Source organism: Triturus cristatus, chromosome 4_2 (assembly GCF_964204655.1).
Source record: "Triturus cristatus chromosome 4_2, aTriCri1.1, whole genome shotgun sequence".
Classification (NCBI taxonomy): domain Eukaryota; kingdom Metazoa; phylum Chordata; class Amphibia; order Caudata; family Salamandridae; genus Triturus; species Triturus cristatus.
In genome coordinates, this window is record NC_140586.1 from 318,307,529 (window position 1) to 318,330,004 (window position 22,476).

At 43.4% G+C, this 22,476-nt stretch overlaps 1 protein-coding gene across 1 annotated transcript in view; it reads right to left on the minus strand.

Annotated features, from left to right (window-relative positions):
• The window catches only part of PLA2G4A (phospholipase A2 group IVA), a 737,221-nt gene that overhangs the window by 27,678 nt on the left and 687,067 nt on the right, over window positions 1–22,476 (minus strand). Inside the window, exons 16-17 of the mRNA XM_085601661.1 lie at window positions 21,013–21,208; window positions 2,333–2,490 (exon numbers count right to left, since the gene is read on the minus strand). Of these exons, the coding sequence (XP_085457787.1) occupies window positions 2,333–2,490; window positions 21,013–21,208 (354 nt within the window). The remainder of the gene's footprint in view (window positions 1–2,332; window positions 2,491–21,012; window positions 21,209–22,476) is intronic.

Here is a 22,476-nt window from a genome sequence, read left to right on the forward strand (position 1 = left end):
CCACATGATTTTAATCAAAATAGCTTTCTCCAATAATGAGCCCCATGAGCAGACTCTCTTGAGGACTCGTATCCAACTACAGCATTTCACGATTAAGCTCTAGAGAAACTGCGACAATACTGAATTTGATTTCGCAATTTTTGTGAATGATTTCAGCCAGCAAATGGAGGTGTACACCATATGCAATTAAATGCCGCAAAAATATGGGTTATACACCATTTATTCAAGGTAAACATCAAACCTGGCTTCAATATCTAGTGAAGACAAAATTGCCACTAGAAACTATTACTTCCAGATTTTAAATCGGCTTCTGAATGAGTCTGCAAACTTTCCCAATCTAATTGTCCTTTCCTTCCAAAACTCCAAAATAAAAACGTTGCTGTGACCTTCACTTCAGTTACATATGTTTATGTTTCTTAACTCTGGAGTTGGGAATAACGAAGACTGATGAAACTTGAACAAATATTGTTTAAAAAAATGTTTTTTTTAATTAAAACAGCAATGCGCACATTAGGCAAAAAATGCTAAATTAGCTCATCGCCAGTTAGCTAGGACAACTAACGTAGTATCATTGTCAAATTAATACTTAACTACATAAAGAGTTGATGTATGGTTCAAGAACCATAAATGACGAATCTTTCACTGAAGAGATCAATCATGTGGTTTTTCAATTGAGCAGTTTATTTTGGAGTGTATCCCAAGATTTTGCATCATACAAGCTTTTCTAGTTCTCCGAAGCAGAAAAAGGTGATAAAAAAAGAGCACAGGCAATGGCCAGGATAGTAATTTCTGAACCAACAGGTGAGAAAATTAGGCCCAGTTCCCAAAAATCTTGAGTGACGCACAGACAGTTCTGCTGGCATCCGAAGAAGTTCATGACGGCTGAGCTAATATGCTGTGTATGGCAGTGCTTACTAAAAATTTTAGAACCAGGGCACAATTGTTAGAAAGAAACTTCGGCGACCCACCTAGCTTTAATGGACATGAGGCGGGCATTTATTTTTTAACATTACTAAATCTTTGTCTGGGAGCGCACTGTTAGTTACAGGCAGCACTTTTTCTGCTGGCCACTAAATTTGCACAGACATACAGTTTTACTGATAAAACTATATGGAGCACAAATTATAATGTGTGGAAATCGGGTTTCAGTGAATATGTATCATTTGTGCATCACCAAGTCAACTTAGTGTCTCAATTTGTTTGGATCCTGTTAAAATCTTTGTTTCCATCACACTTCACAATCACAAAAAAATGAACTTATTTTTGACTGTCCTCACTGCTCAATGCATACAGTTCGTTTGCAGGTATTTACATTTTATTGAGTGTAACAAAAGTGTAATCCTGCAGCTTTTCTTTTCACACTCTGTACCCCAGCATGATTATCACATTATTCATTTTACTTTTCTTTCTCTGACTGCAGAGTGAGAGGAGTTAGTAAACACTGTTCCTCGTGTTAAAAAACCGAAGCAGCAATTTGTCAGAAGACATAATAATAATAATGCATTTTCTAAAGTGCATAGATACCTCATGTGAGGGGTCCCAGCGCTAGGTACAAGTATTCGCAGGCCTAAATGCCGCCGTTAAAACCCATCAAATCGCGAGCTAAAAAACCATAGCCTGACATTTGGCCCATGGGTTGCAAATGTGACAAGATAAATACAGAATTTTTACAGACATTTTTATTTATACCGTTGACTTTCACGACCCACCAAAAATCTGCTCGCGACCCACTATTCAGGAAACGCTGTTCTATGGTATGCACCAGTCACGAATCGCACAGCCATGTTTTGTGAGCGATGTAGATGGGCAAACAAATATTTTAAGAATCCACGATACCGGATGAAAGAACTTTGCTAAGGATTTTGAGCTAGTAATTGCATGAAAACTGTAAAATAAACTATTTATCAGAACAGGACATTGGTTTAGGACACTGCCCTGAGGCAGAGAAATTTTAGTCCACAAAGGTTTCTTATCTTCAATGATAATGATGGGAAATGCACTATTGTTACAGCTGAGCTCTAAAAAACAAAGATGTTGCCCAAAATTGTAGAAAATAAAGTTGCATGTGCACGTCAACATTCACCTTTTGTAAAAATATTAATATTAGAAAAAACATTGACTGTCCTTTTCACACAGATGTTGTCCGTGTTTACGCCCATCGTGCACAAATATTTTTGGGATCAACATCATTTTATTGAACACCAATTTTTCTAAAGCTGGTGACAGTAAACATTTTCTAAATATCTTTGCCAAGTGTGACCACTGTACCGTGTTTTAAAGTTTTTCACTGCATTTCACATATAGGACATCTGGCACACTGCACCATACTTACGTCAATGTTATTTAGTGTGTTGAACTCCATCAGGTCGTGCAGTCTTTTGAAGGCGTCGTTGGGATACTGGAAGTTGAAGGTCGAAAATGGGGACTCTGGATCATCAAAGATGTCAAAATCTGCAAACTCCTTCTCGGCTTGTGTCTCCCTCAGCACTCCTTCATAAATGGATGACAAGGTTCATTCATGAGTGCGCCATGCCAAACAACAATAAAATGCAACTGTTGAAGTTTTGTAAATTATTTTAATTTTCAATTAGATGAGCCCTTGAAAGTCAGCAGACACATTTACTTTAAAAACCATACTTCAACTGATCACGCCTGAGAAAGGTTAGGTGAAAGACTGAGAGAGACCCAGATTGACCTGATAGGCCAGCAGAATATTCTGCAGCTCATCTGCACACCCAAACAAAATGAACCGACTACACCCATTTGTTTATATGTAATTAGGGCACGCTGCCTGGTGAGTGGTGCAGACTGAAGGCCACTGAGGACCCAAGCACAAGCTGCAGTCCTCATCCTGTGTTGGGGCAGCTGGCAAAGCCCAGGCAGACCTAGATTTCCTCCTTCTGAGGCAGAGGCACATAGAACGCAGTCAAGTCTCCTATGGGCTGCTCTGCGGACAGGCGCAAAGGGCAGGACTGCCAGGATGCCCTATCTCCCCCCCACACACACATTCCAGAAACAAAGGCAGTAACGACTGGCATTGGGAACAAAATGCCCAGTCCTGAGCCATTTTTCAAACTTGCTTGCAGAGGATGTGCTTGCTCGTCACCAGGGGCGGCTCCTCCGCTAAGGTGGAGGAGAGTTGCCTCACTTCTTTAAAGCGATGCAAACAAAAAGTAAAATGATAATAACGGAACATTATTATCATTTTATTATTAATATTGCAGTTGCACTGCAGTCAGGTTGTTAGGGTGGGTGGGCCGGGCTCCCTGACATCGAGGGAGGAGGAGTGGTGGCTGCACCTTAAGTGCACATGACGGTTTGGATGGCCGCCTTGGTCCGGCAAAACGGTCATGCACACTTTGCATGTTCTCCACCAGCTGTATTGTACAGCCTGGGTGGAGAACATGCACAGCCTCCCAGTCAGTCCCTCTCTGAGCACTGTGCTGCTGTAAGGCATCTTTGCGATTGGTCAGGGGATCCTGGGAGGCCGAGTGCTTTCTGATTCCTGCTGGAGGAGAGGCGGCGGCTGGTGACGGCGAGCGCCAGGTAAGTTATCTTTTCTTTTTTCCCCTAATCCCCCACGCACCTTCCTCCACAACCCCGCCACCGTTCCCTGTTAGTCGCAACTGCTTATCACACTTGCTCACTCTGTACAGTTTGGGACAAGTATTATAAAATGTTCAAGGAGGCGCTTTTGCTTCTCAGACCAGTCGAGTGTTAGGCTTTTAAAAATAAGATGGTGCTCCTCTCAAGAGCCCTTCCAGACCTCTAATCAGCAACTGGCCCAGGACTCGAAATCTAAGACTTGACTAGAAGCACATTAGGAAACTTAGAGAGAATGACTCACGTAAACCTGCAACCATCCTCAAGGACAAGATGCCCTACACTGACTACAGCGAAACTAGGGATCCAGCAGCAGTACCCACTTGCAACAGACTACACGATCTGGAAGGGATTCGTGTTTCTTTAGCAATGAACAAACCTCTGTGTTAGTTTCCTATTTGTAACGCCTTCTTGAAAATCCAAAGAGCCTTTAAAAAATGCACTTCATGAGATTCACTGTGATGTGTGTGTATATATACATATATATATATATATATATTCACTGAAAAAACCATAGGTTTCAGGGGCGTTATAGTTAGCTGGACATTTCCCTCGTCCAAAACCCTAGAAATTCCCCCGTTATAGTTAGTTCAGCTAACTATAACTCGCGCCCCCGCAATGCACTGCTGATGACGTCACATAGTACATCACTCATGACATGGTCAATGACATCACTGATGACATCTGAAATGACATCACTGATGACGTCATCCATGTGATAAATTAGTGCATCTTCTCACACCCTTTGATATACTCAATCAAAATTTCAGACGTCCATTCTCAAAACCATAGATACTCCAATACCAATAACTAAATACCCACTCATTGACTCTTAGATCTACACACACATCCACTCACTCACCTGTACAGTCACTCATACTTACAGTCACTCAGTACAGTACTATCATATGCATTTATACACCTACATAGACACTCACACACCACCAATCATCCATAGAGGTACTCTCACACCTAGTCAGTCATGCAAATAATTAATCACACTCCCATTTACTCACCTATGCAGTTATACACACACAAGTTCACTTACTCATAAAAATAGTACCACATTCTTACGCTCTTATACAATCACTGATACAAGCACACACTCATCCATACAGCCACTCTCACAACCACACACTCTCACATATACCCACTTATATACTCTTACACACATATATACTGCCTTTCACATATGTAGTTACTCACACATGTACCACTGAGATATACATTCAATCACTAACACACCCATACATACACTCACCCAACCATATAGTCCATCACAGATGCACTCTTAAAACCATGCACCCATAGAATCACCCACTTACACATGTATGCACAGAGTCACACACCCCACCCACACAAACACTCAGGCACCCATGCAGATACTCAGACAACCAATCAATAACCCATAGAGACACTCATATAGCTATTCACAAAATCATGCAGCCGCTTATACACCAACAGACAGACAGATACAGACATTCACACGGTTTAGTCACTAGTCTGCAGTAAGATACATTTAATGACTCACTTATAGAGTCAGTCACGCACCTACTAAATCATCCATTCACACACTTATACACCCACTCATTCTTCCATAGGTTTTTCCCTATATATATATTAAACATATTTAAAATTTACAGAAACACACACTCACTGGATGACGTCATCAGTGATGTCATCAGTGATGTCATTTCAGTGATGTAATCAGTGATGTCACTGACCATGTCATGAGTGATGTAATATGTGACGTCCCTGAAACCTTTGGTTTTTTCAGTGAATTTCAAAGGTTTTTTTAAATGTGAATTCCTAACTATATCCGGCCTGAAACCTATGGTTTTTTCAGTGAATTTCAAAGGTTTTTTAAATGCTAATTCCTAACTATATCAGGCCTGAAACCTATGTTTTTTTCAGTGAATTTCAAAGGTTTTGTAAATGACAATTTTTAATGTATTAATTGTTATAATGATTTTTTTGATACTGATTTACTACATTTTTTAAACTATTTATTTTTAGATATTTTTTTTGATTACATTATAATTACATTATACATTACAATACAAAATATACTTTCTCAGAATGAATTACTTTAGTTTAAATACTTGGCAAATAGGCAACAGACTTTTAAGTACAGTAGTTACAGTTGTTGCAATGGCCAACCCAATTTCAAACACAAAGCAACATTGAGCTCAATGTGAATTTCTAGTTAAATGCAATTAGTTACTTTATGGATTACTTTTCTAACCACAGGACTGGATCCTAGATTCAGTTCTTGGACATCTCCTGTAAACAGTTGAGTAAAAGCGTTTTGGTTACAGTAGTGATTTTGAAGGAATATTATTGTATTTTAAAAGTTGACACTTAGAAATTTTTTCACATAGAATCTCCAATGTTATCCTACGGCAGAAAATTCACTTAGCAGGTAAGTAGTGTTATCGTTACCTTTTCTTACTCAGTGGTGGATCCTGGATCCAGCACTGGCCAACCTCCTGTAAACAGTTGAAAGAATGTGTTTAAGTCATACAGACGATTTTTTGGAAATATTTTTTGTTTGTGAAAATAGACACTTCGAAACTTTTCTGCTGAAAACCACACAATGGATTCCTATGGAAGGAAATACAAGTTACTGGTAAGTACGCTTAGAATTACTTTTCAGAGTCAGTGCTGGGCTAAAAGATGCAGCCCAGGTTTCTCTCCTGATTACAGGTGTGTAAATCGGAATTCTTAGTTTGGCTGATTTTAGAGGAATATTTATACATTTCAAAAATGGACACTTAGAAACTTTTCTGCTGAAAACCACACAATGGATTCCTATGGAAGGAAATACAAGTTACTGGTAAGTACGCTTAGAATTACTTTTCAGAGTCAGTGCTGGGTTAAAAGATGCAGCCCAGGTTTCTCTCCTGATTACAGGTGTGTAAATCGGAATTCTTAGTTTGGCTGATTTTAGAGGAATATTTATACATTTCAAAAATGGACACTTAGAAAATTTTCTGGTGAAAACCACACAATGAATTCCCATGGAAGGAAATACAAGTTACTGGTAAGTACGCTTAGAATTACTTTTCAGAGTCAGTGCTGGGCTAAAAGATGCAGCCGTGGGTTCTCTCCTGATAACAGGTGAGTAAATCGGAATTCGTAGTTCGGCTGATTTTAGAGGAATATTTTTAGTTTGTGAAAATAGACACTTAGAAACTTTTCTGCTGAAAACCACACAATGGATTCCTATGGACGGAAATACAAGTTACTGGTAAATACGCTTAGATTTGCTTTTCAGGGTCAGTGCTGGGCTAAAAGATGCAGCACTGGGTTCTCTCCTGATAACAGGTGAGTAAATCGGAATTCGTAGTTCGGCTGATTTTAGAGGAATATTTGTACAATGATGAAGGAAGGGGGCGGGGCCTGAGTTGATATGTGTGCAAACACGCCCTGTGGTGCGTTTTAAGTTGGGGAATTAATTCCTCTTCAACCCTGAGGTCCCCTGGGGGCCAACTAGCCCACCAGGTACCTCCGGTATGCGCCAGGGGGCTGCATTGCAGAGAGGTGTTCAGTGGCCACGCCCCTTTTTACAACACTCTGCAACGCAGCTCTGTGGCGCTTACTTAAGGTATCTGGTGGGCTAGTTGGTCCCCAGGGACCCTCAGGATTTAAGAGGAATTAATTCCCCATCTTAAAACGTGCCACAGGGCGTGTTTGCACACATATTGCCTCAGGCCCCGCCCCCTACCTTCACCACTGTGCAAATGCGCCCCGTGGGGTGTTTTAAGTTGGGGGATTAAGTGCCCTTGAATCCTGAGGTCCCCTGGCGTCACACTAGCCCACCAGGTACCTCCAGTATGCGCCAAGGAGCTGCGTTGCAGAGAGGTGTTCAGAGGCCACACCCCTTTTTACAACACTCTGCAACGCATCTCCGTGGCGCTTAGTGGAGGTACCTGGTGGCCTAGTTGTCCCCTAGGGGACCTCTGGATTGAAGAGGAATGAATTCCCCACCTTAAAACGTGCCACAGGGCATGTTTGCACAGTATCACCTCAGGCCCTGCCCCCTACCTTCACCACTGTGCAAACGTGCCCCGTGGCGCGTTTTAAATTGGGAGATCAAGTCCCCTTGAATCCTGAGGTCCCCTGGCTGCCAACTAGCCCACCAGCTACCTCCAGTAAGTGCCACGGAGTTGCGTTGCAGAGAGGTGTAAAAATGGGCGTGGCCTCATTACATCTCTCTGCAATGCAGCCCCCTGGCGCATACTGGAGGTTCCTGGTGGATTAGTTGGCCCCCAGGGACCCCCAGTATTGAAGGGGAATTCGTTCCCCCTCTGCAAACGTGCCAGGGGGCGTGTTTGCAGAGTGATGAAAGGAGGGAGCGTGGCCTCCTCCCGATCCCATTTTTTTCTTTTTAAGAAGGGGGGCTGTGTAGCTCCCCTTCTTTTTCTTATTTTTTGGCCCTGGGGACACCATCCCCCAGGGCCATCCCCCTATTTGTTTTCTTTTAAACTGTGGAGGGGGGCCGCGTGGCCCCCCTCCGGAGGCCTTAATTTGCCCCGGGGACCCCACCCCCCGGGGCATGGTCCTTTTTTGTTTACTTTTGGGTTTTTTTGGCGGAGGGCTGCCTTGCCCCCTTCCTGTGGCCTCTTTTGGCCCCGGGGAACCCATCCCCCGGGGCCTGGCCTCCGTTGGGGACCGTGGGGGGGTCCCCAATCCCCCCATGGCCCCGCCGGCTCCCCGCCTCCTGCGGGAGCCGGCATTGCTTTTCTACATGGGGAGCAGCTAACATGCTGCTCCCCATGTGGAAAAGCAAAGCAGTTTGCAATGGCAGGGTGGGAGCCGCGAGGCTCCCGCCCTGCCATTGCAAACAGCAGTGTCCCGGGGGTGGGCACCCCGGGACACTGCAGGAGCCGGCCCTGGGGGGTGGCGGTCCCCAGGGCCACGACAAGGCCCCCCTCCCACTTAAGTTAAAGCCCCGGGGGTGGTGGTCCCCGGGGATTGTGGGTCTGTATCGGACCCCCTACTTTAAATATGTAGTGCCCCGGGGAGGTGGCGGCCCCCAGGGCATGTGGGGGGCTTGAGCCCCCCCCCCACACAGGGTTTAGAAAAAAAAACAAGCCCCGGGGTGTGGCGGGGGGGCCATGACTATAAAAATTGCCCCTGGGACTTGGCCCCCCCGGGGGCTAATTGTAAACGAAGCGCGGGAGGCCGCGCTTCGTTTTTTTTTTCCTCAGCGGGATGCGCGGACCCTACGCGCATCCCGCGATTTTTAAAAAAAATAATAATTTTTTGGGGCCTTGGGGGTCCTTGTAGGACCCCCTGAGCAGGCCTAGGGGGTCAGGGTGTTTCTACCCTGCCCCCTTTTTGCGTTTTGAGATGTTTTTTATGGGGCTTCTTGTGCCTCGGTTCTACCGAGGCACAAGAAGGCTGCCAACACTTCCTGATCTGGAGTGTTGACAGCCAATTATCATTCAGCTCGTGCACGGCAGGGTGCGCGCTGGGTGCGGGGAGGGTCCGCGGATCCTCCTCGGCCATAGATATCACTAACTTTTAACTCTAATTTTCTCTACTGAACGGATTTACACCATTTAAGCAAAAGGCACGAGTCTGAACTGAGGACTACCTCTTTGCCAAATTTGGTGTAATTCCGTTCAGCAGTTCGGGCTGGAGCTGCGACAACAGGTCCTATGGGAAATTGCATGGGGAAAACGCGTTTTGGGACCCCTTTTTTTCTCGGCCCCCGCTTGACGAATCACCGCAAAACTTTCAGGGTAGGGGCGGAGCTGGTCAAAAGTTTGGAAAATTTCGCGAAGATTCGGCAATCGGCGCCAGACTTATTGGGAATAGAATGTTGCGGATTTCCTATGGAAAATAGGTCCTAAATATATATATATATATATATATATATATATATATATATATATATATATATATATATATATATATATATATATATATATATATATATATATATATATATATATATATATATATATATATATATATATATATATATATATATATATATATATATATATATATATATATATATATATATATATATATATATATATATATATATATATATATATATATATATATATATATACTTGAAGATGAAGGATCACAAGAAAACAACAGCCAGCCAGGGCATAAATCTGGATCCCAAAGGATACAATGAGTCACAAAGAAATAAAATATCCAAGAAAGAAGTGACTCAAACAGATAGATTCACCAAAGAACAAAAATATATTTCCACTACAACGTTTCAGCTTCCGCCTTCCTCAGGTAGTACAAGATGGTTTGCTCTGTGGCTGCACAGATGACAGCTGAATTTTCAAAAAGCATCATGAGTGAAGATTCCATCAGGTTGTGTTGTCAGTAATGTTCAGTCCATCTGGATGCAGTGATTTTAAATGGTACATCCAGAAGTTTTCCCTGGAGTCCAGTAGTTCTTCCTTTGAAACATCTTCCACGGGGAAAATCTTCAAGTTTAAAATCACTGCATCCAGATGGACTGAACATTACTGACAACACAACCTGATTACTGCATATCTCAAGAGCTCTCAGAACTGCATTGATTCCACATTCCAAATGGAATCTTCACTCATGATGCTTTTTGAAAATTCAGCTGTCATCTGTGCAGCCACAGAGCAAACCATCTTGTACTACCTGAGGAAGGCGGAAGCTGAAACGTTGTAGTGGAAATATATTTTTGTTCTTTGGTGAATCTATCTGTTTGAGTCACTTCTTTCTTGGATATATATATATATATATATATATATATATATATATATATATATATATATATATATATATATATATATATATATTCACTGAAAAAACCATAGGTTTCAGGGGTGTTATAGTTAGCTGGACTTTTCACTTGTACAAAACCATTGAAATTCCCCCGTTATAGTTAGTTCAGCTAACTATAACTCGCGCGCCCGCAATGCACTGCTGATGACGTCACATATTACATCACTCATGACATGGTCAGTGACATCACTCATGACATCACTGATGACATCTCAAATGACATCACTGATGACATCACTGATGACATCATCCAGTGAATGTGTGTTATTCTGAAAATTAAATATGTTTTATATATGTATATCTCAAGGTCGATGGAAGAATAAATGGGTATATAAGTGTCTAAATGGATGATTTGTTTTTGAAAAATTGATTGTGTAACTGACTGATTAAGTGTATCATAGTGAATACATGGCTTAGTGAGTAATGTTTAAATATGTAAATATCTGTATCAGTCTCTCACTTTGTGTATAAGTGGCTGCATGGGTTGGTGAGTAGCTACATGGGTGTCTATATAGGTTATTAGTTGGTTTTTTGAGTATCAGTCTGAGTGTCTGCATGGTTCGGTGGGGGTATTACATACTGCATAGGTGCATGAATGAGTGACTCACTGTTTGTATGTGTTGAACACAGTATGTGTGCAGGACTGTATGGGTGGATGAGTGTGTGTATGGGTGTGTTAGTGAGTGAATGACTGTCTCAATAGTGTCTTTATGAGTAACTACATATGTTTTAAACTAGTATATGTGACTATTGGTGTATATATGTGAGTATATGTGAGAGTGAGAGATTGAAAGAGTTCCTGTATGAATAAGTATGTGTTTCTATAAGTGATTGTTTAAAAGACTAAGTATGTGTAAGTTTCCGTAGAAGTAAGTGTGGTGGTGTGTGTATAACTGTATATGCAAGTAAATGTATGTTTGATTCTTTATTAGCATGAGTGACTATGTGTGTGAGTAACTCTATGGATGAGTGGCATTGTGTAACAGGATGTATAGGTGTATGAGTACCTATGATGAGTGAGTACATGTATGAGTGACTGTATTGGACAGTTGGTGAATGAGTAGATGTGTATGTGGATCTTAGAATTACTGAAGAGGTTGTTGTAACTGGTATTGGTATGTCCATTGTTTTGAAAATTTTAGTCTCTATTTTTGAATGTGTGTATCAAAGGTTATATTAGGGTGAGAGGAGGTCTGCCACTCTATCACAAGGATGATGTCATCAGTGATGTCATCAGTGATGTCATTTGAGATGTCATCAGTGATGTCATGAGTGATGTCACTGACCATGTCATGAGTGATGTAATATGTGACGTCATCAGCAGTGCATTGCGGGCGCGCGAGTTATAGTTAGCTGAACTAACTATAACGGGGGAATTTCAATGGTTTTGTACAAGTGAAAAGTCCAGCTAACTATAACACCCCTGAAACCTATGGTTTTTTCAGTGAATTTCTGAGGTTTTTTAAATGCTAATTCCTAACTATAACGTGCCTGAAACCTATGGTTTTTTCTGTTAATTTCAAAGGTTTTTTAAATGCTAATTTCTAACTATACCTACAGAGATAGGACATGTGAAGAAAGAAGAAAAAATGCACAGAAAGAAACAAAAGAAGTGCAGAAAGAAGCAACAGAAGTCCTCAAATACGAAGATAAGTGCAGGAAGAAGGATAACGTGCAGAAAGAACAAAAAGAAGAGCAGAAAGAAGCCTTGTTGCAAAATCATCCTGTACCCTCAACTTTTTCAGACGGATACTGGTGGTAACTGAGTCTGACTAACCAGTCCTAGAGCCAGTGCTATGTTAAAAGACACTTAGAATACAGTGAAAACACCTACATACACTAGGGAACATTATGCGTTGGGGTCCCCCTGTGATTAGCCTTACCTCCTCTATAAGCCCCTAGTATATAATAGGGCATGGGGATTAAAACTACCTCTTAAAACAGGCCACAGGGCGTTTTTGCACACGTTAACTCAGGCCCCGTCCCCTCCTTTCACCATTGTGTAAACACGCCCTGTGTCCGTTTTTAGTTGGGAGATTAAGTTCATTTGAGTCCTGAGGGTCCCTAGGGTCCAACTAGCCCACTAGGTACCTCCAGTAAGTGCCACAGAGCTGCGTTGCAGAGAGGTGTAAAAAGTGGCACGGCCTGGACCACCTCTCTGCAATGCAGCTCAGTGGCGCTTACTGGAAGCACTTGGTGGGCTAGTTAGCCCCCAGGGGCCCTCGGTATTGAAGGGAAATTATATCCCCAATTTAAAACGTGCCATGGTGCGTGTTTGCACACGTCACCTCAGGCCCCGTCCCCTCCCTTCACCACTGTGTAAACGCGCCCTGTGGCTGTTCTAAGTTGAGAGATTAAGTCCCCTTGAATCCTAAGGGTCCCTAGGGTCACACTAGACCACTAGGTACCTCCAGTAAGCGCCACAGAGCTGCGTTGCAGAGAGGTGTAAAAAGGGGCTTGGCCTCAGAACACCTGTCTGCAGCGCAGCTCCCTGGCGCATACTGGAGATGCCTGTTGGGGGCGCGTTTGCAGAGTGCTGCATGGAGGGGGCATGGCCTCCGGCACGATGCCAGTCTTTTATTTATTTTATTTTTTTAAGAAGGGGGGCTGTGTGGTTCCCCTTCTTATTCTAATTTATTGGCCCTGATGACCCCATCCCCCAGGGCCTGTCTCCTAATTATATTTTTTTGACCCCAATCCCCAGGGCCGGCCACTGTTTTTTATTATTTTTAAAAAATATATATTTATAGACACGCCTAGGACATGCTGGACAAACCGTACGTACCTATCACCATGACGATTTGCGTGATATTCATTAAAAGGCGACTATGCATGCAATTAATCCACGTGGAATGTATTTACACCACTAGTGAAGCTCTGACATGTCTGATGCTCTACCGTGCCTAATCCCGGTAGACACCCTTGTCGTTTATTTATACAAACATGGGTAGCTATTGACGGGCACATTTAATACACATGCACACCAAGCCATTCAAAGGGGATTCGACAAAAATTCGACCAAAACTATGCAAGAAACCCCCCTCACAGTTAATAAAACACACATCCACTGCCGGATGTGTAATACTTTTTATTTTACTCTCTGGAAAGGGGACGAACATCACTTGCGAGTCACAGCGCGCTCCTGACAGAGCCCAATGCTGTGTTACACCCACCATTGCCTGCCGAGTGCCACACACCTCTGTATTGTATTCCACTAGCTAGTGCATATGCTATGACACTCTCTAGCCCATGTGCACTGTAACACCACCCCGTGAAAATGTCATGCCACACTTGTCTTCGCACGGGTTATATTGCCCCATCTAACGTGCCTTCCTCGATGCCTATGTTATAACGCACAGTGCTATGCCATACATATTACAATTTGGGATCCATATCTTTGTCACAGTGCATATGCAACGTTACACTCCCCAGCACATATTTTATATTACAACTTTAGAGACTAGTTAGGTTACACAACACTGCCCTGTGCATATTACACTCCAAGGCGCATATCGCATAGCACGCGCTAGTGCCTGTGCTATCTCGCGCTCTCCAATGAATCTGTCATTGCGCACAATGTATTGCATATTATATTTCACGCCTGGTTCATCTTATATCACACTTTTTGGTGCATAGTTTATACCATACACTATATCTAGTTTTCATTTTCAATCGTGCTCTCAGGACTATGTTCTATATAACACTGTGTTCACCTACCCTTTTCACGGGCATTACATTTTGCGATAGGGGGTGGAGGGTCAGGGGGTGTTTTTGCCAAGTGAGCCCGGAGTCACAGTCACTAACGTCTTCTTCTTCCTGAATAAAAGTGAGATTATGCTGCATACTTGTTCATATTTTAAGTAGTTTGCACAGACAAAATGTTTTAAAAACAATAAAGTTTCTAATACCCGCCTTCTCTGAACAGTTAGCTTGCTGCCCCATCCCCCTCCTCCCTATCCTCTGTTGTGTGAATCCATGGACTAGCCTCCTCCCTCCTGCCATGCATGGTCTGATGTGCTGCCACTGCCCTCAATTTAGTATGATGTACCAGTCCACTCCTCCTGCCCTCCATTGCCCAATTCTATGCCCCATCATTGACCTCCTGCTTAAACTCTGTGCTTAGCTTGCTGCCCCTATTCTCCTTCCCCCTGCCCTCCGATGTCTTTGTGCATGCCCCTGCTCCATCCTTTTTGCCCACCATGTCCCATGGACCTGCCACTCCTATCTACTCTGAGTGTTCTGTTGAGCTGCCACTCCCCTCCCACCTGCCTAGCATTGTCAGATGACTGTAACCTGTCCCTGCCACCTCCACCCTGCCTGTCCACATGCCATGCCTCTATCCTCTTCCTCCTGTCCTACATGGTCCATTGTACTGCCACACCCTTCTGCCCTCCCTGGTCTGTTGTGCTGCAACTGCTCCTCCTGCCTGCCCCGTGTGGTCTGTTGTGAGGCCCCTTCCCCTGAACTTTCTTGTCTGTGCACAGGTCCTGACCCTCCCTTCTATCCTCCATCGTCCTTTGTGCATGCCCCTGCACCCTCCTTCTTGCCCATCATAGCCATTGTGCTGCCACTAACCCTCCCACTTGCCATGCATGGTCTTCTGTGCTGCCATGGCCCCTCCCACCTTCCCTGTGTGGTCAGTTAGCTGCCCCTGACCCCCTCCCACCTTCCCTCCATGGTCTGTGTGTATGCCATCACAGTCTCACTGTTGCTCTTCATGTTGTGTCTTGCTTCTAGTGCCCATCCTGCCTGACCTCCATGGCCATCTTGCTGCTCCTGCCCTGCCCCCTTGCCCCCAGCCCTCTGTTTACATGTGCAGACCCCTACTCCCTCCCTCCTGGCTTGTCTGTTCCATTGTAATGCCCCTGATCCGTCCCTCCTGCCCTTTATGGTCTGTTATGCTGCAGCCTTCTCTCCTGTCTGTCCATTATGGTCAGCTAGCTACCATTGCCTTTTGCCCCTCTGTTCTCTGTTGTCCATGTGCATGGTCCTGTCCCCTCCCTCTTGCTTTCTATGGATTGTTGTGCTGCACTCCCGTCCTGCATGCCCTGGGTGGTGTATTGTGCTGCTGCAAACCCTGATGCCTGCCCTGCAGGGTCAGTTTGGTGCACCTCTCCATGTCTCTCCTGTCCTCTGTTATCCAAGTCCATGTCCCTATCCCATTTCCTTCCATGATCCAATGTACCAGTCTTGCGAACATTTTGAACTTGGTAAGAGGGAGATTTTGAAAAAAAACTGGGGTATTGATTTTCCCCTTTGAGTTACATTGAAAAAGAGGATATTGTAGACAGGAGACAGATCAAATAAAGCCCATTTGAGCTTAAAAACATTGGACGTTTCCTGGCTGAATCGGGTCTGTTGGCATGTATGGTTGTACTACCATTGCCTCTTCCTTCTGCCCACAATGGTCTATTACATTGCCACAGCCTTGAAGGAGGGTAGATTGTGTATCACAGGGGGCCCCTGGCCCGTTCTGTCCACACCTGAAGTATGAGACCCTTGTCCTTGCCCTGCCAGCCGCATTTGTAGGCCGTATTAAATTGACCAGCGGGTCCTGTGTTGCTATATAATTATCCTGAGACATCCTTACCACTCAGCCAGCATAAAACCCCTGTGTAGGCCCTTCTGTTCAATATGTAGGCCTCTTTGTTAAATTGACCATAGCTCTGCAATTTTAGTGTATAGCAGTCTGAAGGCAGGTCTGCGAGGCCTTCTGCTCCAAACTAGTAGCCCCCACCCTACCTGAGTGCTCCGTGCTCGGTATCAAAGTTCAACATCCCCCTGAAGCTGTCGACATACAGTAGGCTGCATCCTGGACTGGTACTTGCTTCCTGGGCAGGTTTCCCGCTTTTAAGGAAGTGGCAACCGCAGAGCGTCAAGTTAGGAGAACTGAGGAGATTTTATACATGAATATATTGAATTCCTGTACAATACCCATTATTTTCTGCTTGCTCTATGGAACTTACGATAAGCGATTGGCCTGAGAGACTGACCTTTTCACCCAGTCCATTGTCAGCATTAAGTGGGTAAATGACGAAATGTCTGGTAAAATCTGCAGACGAAGCTTTTGGGTAGCATACGTAGGTAGATGTAGCGTGCAAAGGAGCCCACAAAATGATATAAAAAGGGAGCACCCACAGATATCGACGGACAACCTCGCCGTCTGTATGTAGGTTAACAGGCTGTGCAGGTTTTCCCCAAGAACTGGGAGCTCTTGTCTTCCTTTGCTTAAAATGTCTTGCTCTGCTTTGCTTGAAGTATCTTATTCTATTTTACCTATATGAAATGTCATGTTATGTTTAACCATTGTTCTCTTTACTTTTGCATTTAAAAGATGTTGTATTGTAATTGCAGGAATGCTTGCTCTAAGAGTAAATGTGAGTGTCCCTAGGTAACATTTTCCTTGGTGTAACTTGTTTCTCATGATGCATTTATAGATGTGTTTTCTCTCTCTCTCTGTCAATCCATTAATTGAGATACAGAGAATATCATGACAGCTGTATGATTATCTGGATTCTGTATTTTGTACTTTATGTCTCTATTCTGCGGTTTCTTTGAAGTTGCATCTTCTCATTAAACTGCCATTGTATTCTGCCTCCAATTCCATGTCTCATATGTCTGTTTTCTTCATTTTTGGAGCAAGCGTTCCTAGGCACCCCGGCTCAAATTAAGGTGCCCCTTTTGTCCCTGACTCACTCTCCTGCTCAGTTCTGTGGTGGCTCCCGGGGCTCTGGGGACCGCCCCTAGCTTCCTTGACCCGTAATAGATCTTCCCTCCAACAGCCTCTCTTGCAAGTCCTGTATTGTTGGTTTGTTGCCCCTGCCCCCCTTTCCACTGCCCTCCATAGTCTGTTGTGCTTCCACGGCCCTTCCTGCCTGCTCAGTGTGGTTAAATTGTTGCCTTTGCACCCTCCTACCTGCCTTCAATTTTCAGAGTCCGTGCCCCTGGCCTCTGCCTCTCAACAGTATCCTAATGAACAACTAGATTGCTAACATTCTATATTTATTACAAAAGTGTGGAACGCCTGACATCATCTTGATGTAATCAAAACTGTAATACCTAGAGCATTCCTTTAGAAATTACATATATGAGAGGGTCTTATTGGCATCAAAATTATGGTTAGTGCTCTAAAAGACTAAAATAAGGACATATTTTCTGAGTTTTCAAATAGCGACAAAGCACTTTGAAATTATTTGTTATCTTTATGTTTTTTTATCTAGTTGACAACTTGATTAAATGTTGCACTTAGGGGAGAGGATGTGGTGTTACTTCCAGAACTGCAGACTTTGCAACTGGGGAACCAGGTTGAAGTTTCTGCTTCAGCTCGACATTCTGTGATTCTGGTCAAATCACTTAGTCTCCCCATGTCTACAACCAAAATGAATTTGTTCTTGTGTGGTGTAACCAATGCTCATGTAAAGCACTCCAATACCTGACAAGTCTGCACTATATAACACTGCAAAAACACAAAATAATAAGTGTTTTGCACACTTCTGTCATTGGGCTATATTTGGGCTATATCTGGGTGATTTTGGGCTACATTTGGGCTCTTTTGTCTCCGGTGGCCATCTTGGGAGATTTATTTGTTATGAAGTTTCCTAATTTCCTCATGTACTGCAGTGTCCTCAGTCGGAAATGCTTTCAGTTTTTTACTTTGATTCCATCATGAAGGTATTCAGATATGTCACACATTTGCCATGAATTCTGAATGTTAGCACTCTAGTTGCTCATTAGATCACTGTAGTAAAACTACTGTTCACCATGGAAGTCTGCTCCTGGTATTAAAAGTGCATGTTTCAGTCTGCATGTCAGAATTTTTTAATGAAATAGAAGAGGATTTGAGAAGTCACTCAAAATGTGCCCTCATTTTCTTTCTTCAGCATTAATCATAATTTCTATGGCAAAATGAACCCCCTCATTGTGTTCCTTTTTAAATTAAATGTTTTAAGTGTTACCAGTTTATTCCAATCAAGATGGCTTCAGGTGTGCCATACTTTTGTCATAATGAAGACAGTAAGTGCTCTAGTTGTTTTTAAGAACATTCTTGGACATTCTGTCATTGGGCTATACTTGGGCTACATCTGGGTGATATTTGGGCTACATTTGGGCTCTTTTGTCTCTGGTGGCCATCTTGGGAGACTTATTTGTTATGAAGTTTCCTAATTTCCTCATTTACTGCAGTCTCCTCAGTAGGAAATACTTTCAGTTTTTTACTTTGATTCCATCAAGAAGGCATTCAAATGTGTCACACATTTGCCATAAAATCAGAATGTTAGCACTCTTTTTGCTCATTAGATCACTGTAGTAAAGCTACTGCTCACCAGGGAAAACTGCTGCTGGTATTGAAAGTGCATGTTTCAGTCTGCATGCCAGGATTTGAGAAGTCACTCAAAATGTGCCCTAATTTTTCTTTCTGCAGCACTAATCATACTTTTTATGGAAAAATGAACCCCCTCATTTTGTTCCTTTTTAAATTAAATGTTTTAAGAGTTACCACTTTAATCCAAGCAAGATGGCTTCAGGTGTGCCATACATTTATCATAAGTAGGACGGTTAGCGCTCTAGTAGTTCTTTGGAACACTCTGGAAAGCTGCAGTAGAACACAAAGGAATCAACTGACAGTCTCTGCCCTTGTTGGATGTACATGTTTTACTGAGAATGTCAGACTTCATTCTCACATGACTGAGAAAGATAATGTGAATTTACAGAAAATAAGCTCTCAGTTTAGCTTATAGATCACCTTCCAAACCTCTGTGGTAAAAGCATGAGAAAATATTTTTCTCTCAATCATGATATCCCAGCAGAAGGCTTTTTCACATGGTGAAATCACCTTAGAACATACCACAATTCCTAAAATGAGTATGGTACCATCAACAAATGATTTATAATGTAACTAAAGTCTTAAAATCTTCTATTAACTGCAATGCTTTTTAATGAGGTGCTATCATGTATATTGGTCCCAAGATGGCTGCCAACACTTCTTGGATGAAGTGCTGACAGCCAATCAGATCTCAGGATGAGATGTGTGGTTAGGCTCCGCCCACATATATATATTGATTTAAATGCTATTTTCTCAGGAACTACTGAACAGATTTACACCAGACCTACAAAAGGCACTTCCTTGACCTGAGGACTACCTCTCTGCCAAATTTCAAGTAACTCTGTTCAGCCGTTCGGGCTGTAGCTGTGTCTAAAGGTCCTATGGAAAAATGCATGGGAAAAACGCGTTTTGGGACCCCCCTTTTTTCTCAGCCCCCGCTTGACGAATCCCCCCGAGACTTTCAGGGTAGGAGCGGAGCGTAGCGCCCCACCTATTTTAAAAATTTCGCGAGGATTCATCGACCGGCGCCAAAGTTATTCCAAATAGAATGTTGCGGATTTCCTATGGAAACAGGGTCCTAACTATAACTATCTACTGGCGACCGCCAGTAGATAATATATATATATATATATATATATATATATATATATCTGGAGTTCAAACATGATAGATTTCACCCCAGGGCACCATCTGCTTTGGTAAGCCAATGAACTACACTCAGAGTGAAATGGACCCCACTATTTCGAGAGGTATGGCATATATTTGACTGTTCATTTTTTTTTTTTTTTTTTTTTTACAGAGTTTTATATAGCGCAAACCTGACCCGAATCGGGTATCAGAGCGCTTTACATAGCACCGGTTACATTACATGAGGACACACATTCATTTTTGTTAGGCACGGGGAGATAAGTGATTTGCCCAGAATCACAGGAAGTTCAGCGTCATTGCCGAGACTCGAACCCAGTTCCCCAGATTCGAGTTCGACCGCCCTAGCCGTTAGGCCAACTCCTTGCCTTAAGTGGAAATATTCCTGCACTATTTCTATTATGAGGGGGGCGTCACCACCAAAATGGCCACCATTGAGAATACTTGCATCAAAAAGACTAACTTGCATCCCATACCTTGGCCCCTGCTCTCCTTCCCTTTCCTATGCACCATACTATTAAATACCATTTCAAGAGTCCCCCAAACACCTACACAGGAGCCCCTGTTTAACATCCTCACTTAACTCTAAATTAATAATTTTGAGAGTAACCCATTTCAGATCAGCTATTCTAAAGCATCAAGTGACCTGTTTGGAGGGGGAGTCGCTTTAGGTAAGTTGTACACTGAAATGGGTAGGGGAGCCTACGGCTACCCCCAAGTCAGGTGCACTGGTCAATGGAAGACTGAAGGAGACTTCAGCTGATTGTTAACAGTGTTCACTTAACCTTTCAGGTGTGCTTTTTTGATTTTACGAGTAAGAGTGGCGCAGCGAGGTTTACATCCTCCCTCATTAAATATCAAAGGCATTTCTGCATCAAACAAACCGAGCCAGAGGGGAGGGTTCTCTAGGAGAGCAATCGCTCCATGCATCATGATCCACTCGTAAATCCTGAGCACCTTTGAAGTTAATGCTAAGAATTATTCCATTATGAAGTCAAGAGGCCAAAGAGAAGGAAGGCTGGATAATTGCGCCTGGCAAACGACCAAGGATAAAACTCCACATGGTTGTATATACACGCACACACTGGCCCTTCAGAAACATCTCCTAGACAGGAAGCAGACTGCCAGTGTAGGCACACTCCCACCTGGAGCCTTGTATTCCCTGAAGTTGATGTTGGCCAGAACAAAATGGATGATCGTTGGGCAGTCTTTCTCCACCGACGGGTTCTTGGGTTTGAAGACGTAGCACTCCTTTAGCCCCTCTCGATCGAAAACTTTCGGGTCTATTTTGGGAAAAGGAAGCTTGTTCATCCGGGCCCACTTCTCGGCAAGAAGCAGCTCCTGGAACAGAAGTAAAAGAATTTAGGATGATTACAATTATGTTTGCAAAGTATAGATCATGAGAGAAGTAAGTGTCGATACTGCGTTTCTGTAGAGAATCGCAAAGGGGGGGCTGTGATGTCAGACAAGATCAGATGCGCACTAATCGCCAGATACATCTGCTGACCGCACATACTCTGGCACGCGCACTCTCGGCGCTGAGCCGGATATGACAGAGGACAACATTTTAATGAGCTGGAAGCTGAACCAAGATTTTAAGAGCTAAGAACGTCATGCCCTGAACAAACATATCACGCTGGGGGTACGTCTGCTCACAAACACTGCGTCACCACCAACGGCCATCGCCTCTTAATCCATTGAGGAGGTACTAGCATGTTTCAAAGAATGCGTAATCCTTGTCACGGGAGTGGGCGGGAGGTGAAAAGGTTAAAACCTGAACAAGAGAATTATTCCAGAAATAATACAATTAGCCATGCAGAGACCAGTTGGTTCCTTCCTCGAGTGTATGGGTAATAAGTAGAAACACAGACATCCAGTCGTCCAGAAGTAAAGTATTTCAAATATTAAACACGTTTTTCTCGTTCCACAGCATATCTGTTCTTTGAGGCAGCATAAAATGTGCTATTATAGAAAGAATTCACTCCTTTCTCACCAAGCACCCCTCTTCATCACGGGAACCTAGTAGATTCAAACCTCAACAAGAAACGTGGTTACAGCCCGGCTGCGGAATCAATGGCGCTTCTAGATACACTGATGACAGACCATACCATTTTCTTATCACTGAATAGGCAGTTCTAGGCGTAATCAATAAAAAAACAGGCCAACATGTTTTCACTACATCCTGTGCAGGGGCCCCGCACAATCGCCCAAGTGCCGAGCACCACAAAGCGGGCCAGTGATGTGTTTAAAGGAGGGAAGTTGGACAAAAAGGTTCACCTTGGTGGGAACCAAGGGAAAGAATAGGGGTGCAAGAAGTGTAAATTCACAGCGCTGCAACTGAATGCACCTGGAATCACTCAGTTCATTCACTACAACCTAGATATGCGTCTTCCCTCCAACATCACCTGTCACGTTGCACATTCTGTCGCCATGGAACGCGGCAACCAAATCGTACTCAGGAGGGGGAGGAACATCAGCTAGAGGAGCAGGCCCGGCTCTAGCAATTTTTGTTTGGGTAGGCCAAGGCTGCATTTGGGTGGGCCACTGTGGGCCCAATTTGTCACTCCCCGGGGGTAGACTACAAGCCCTTGTTTGCATCATTTCTACTT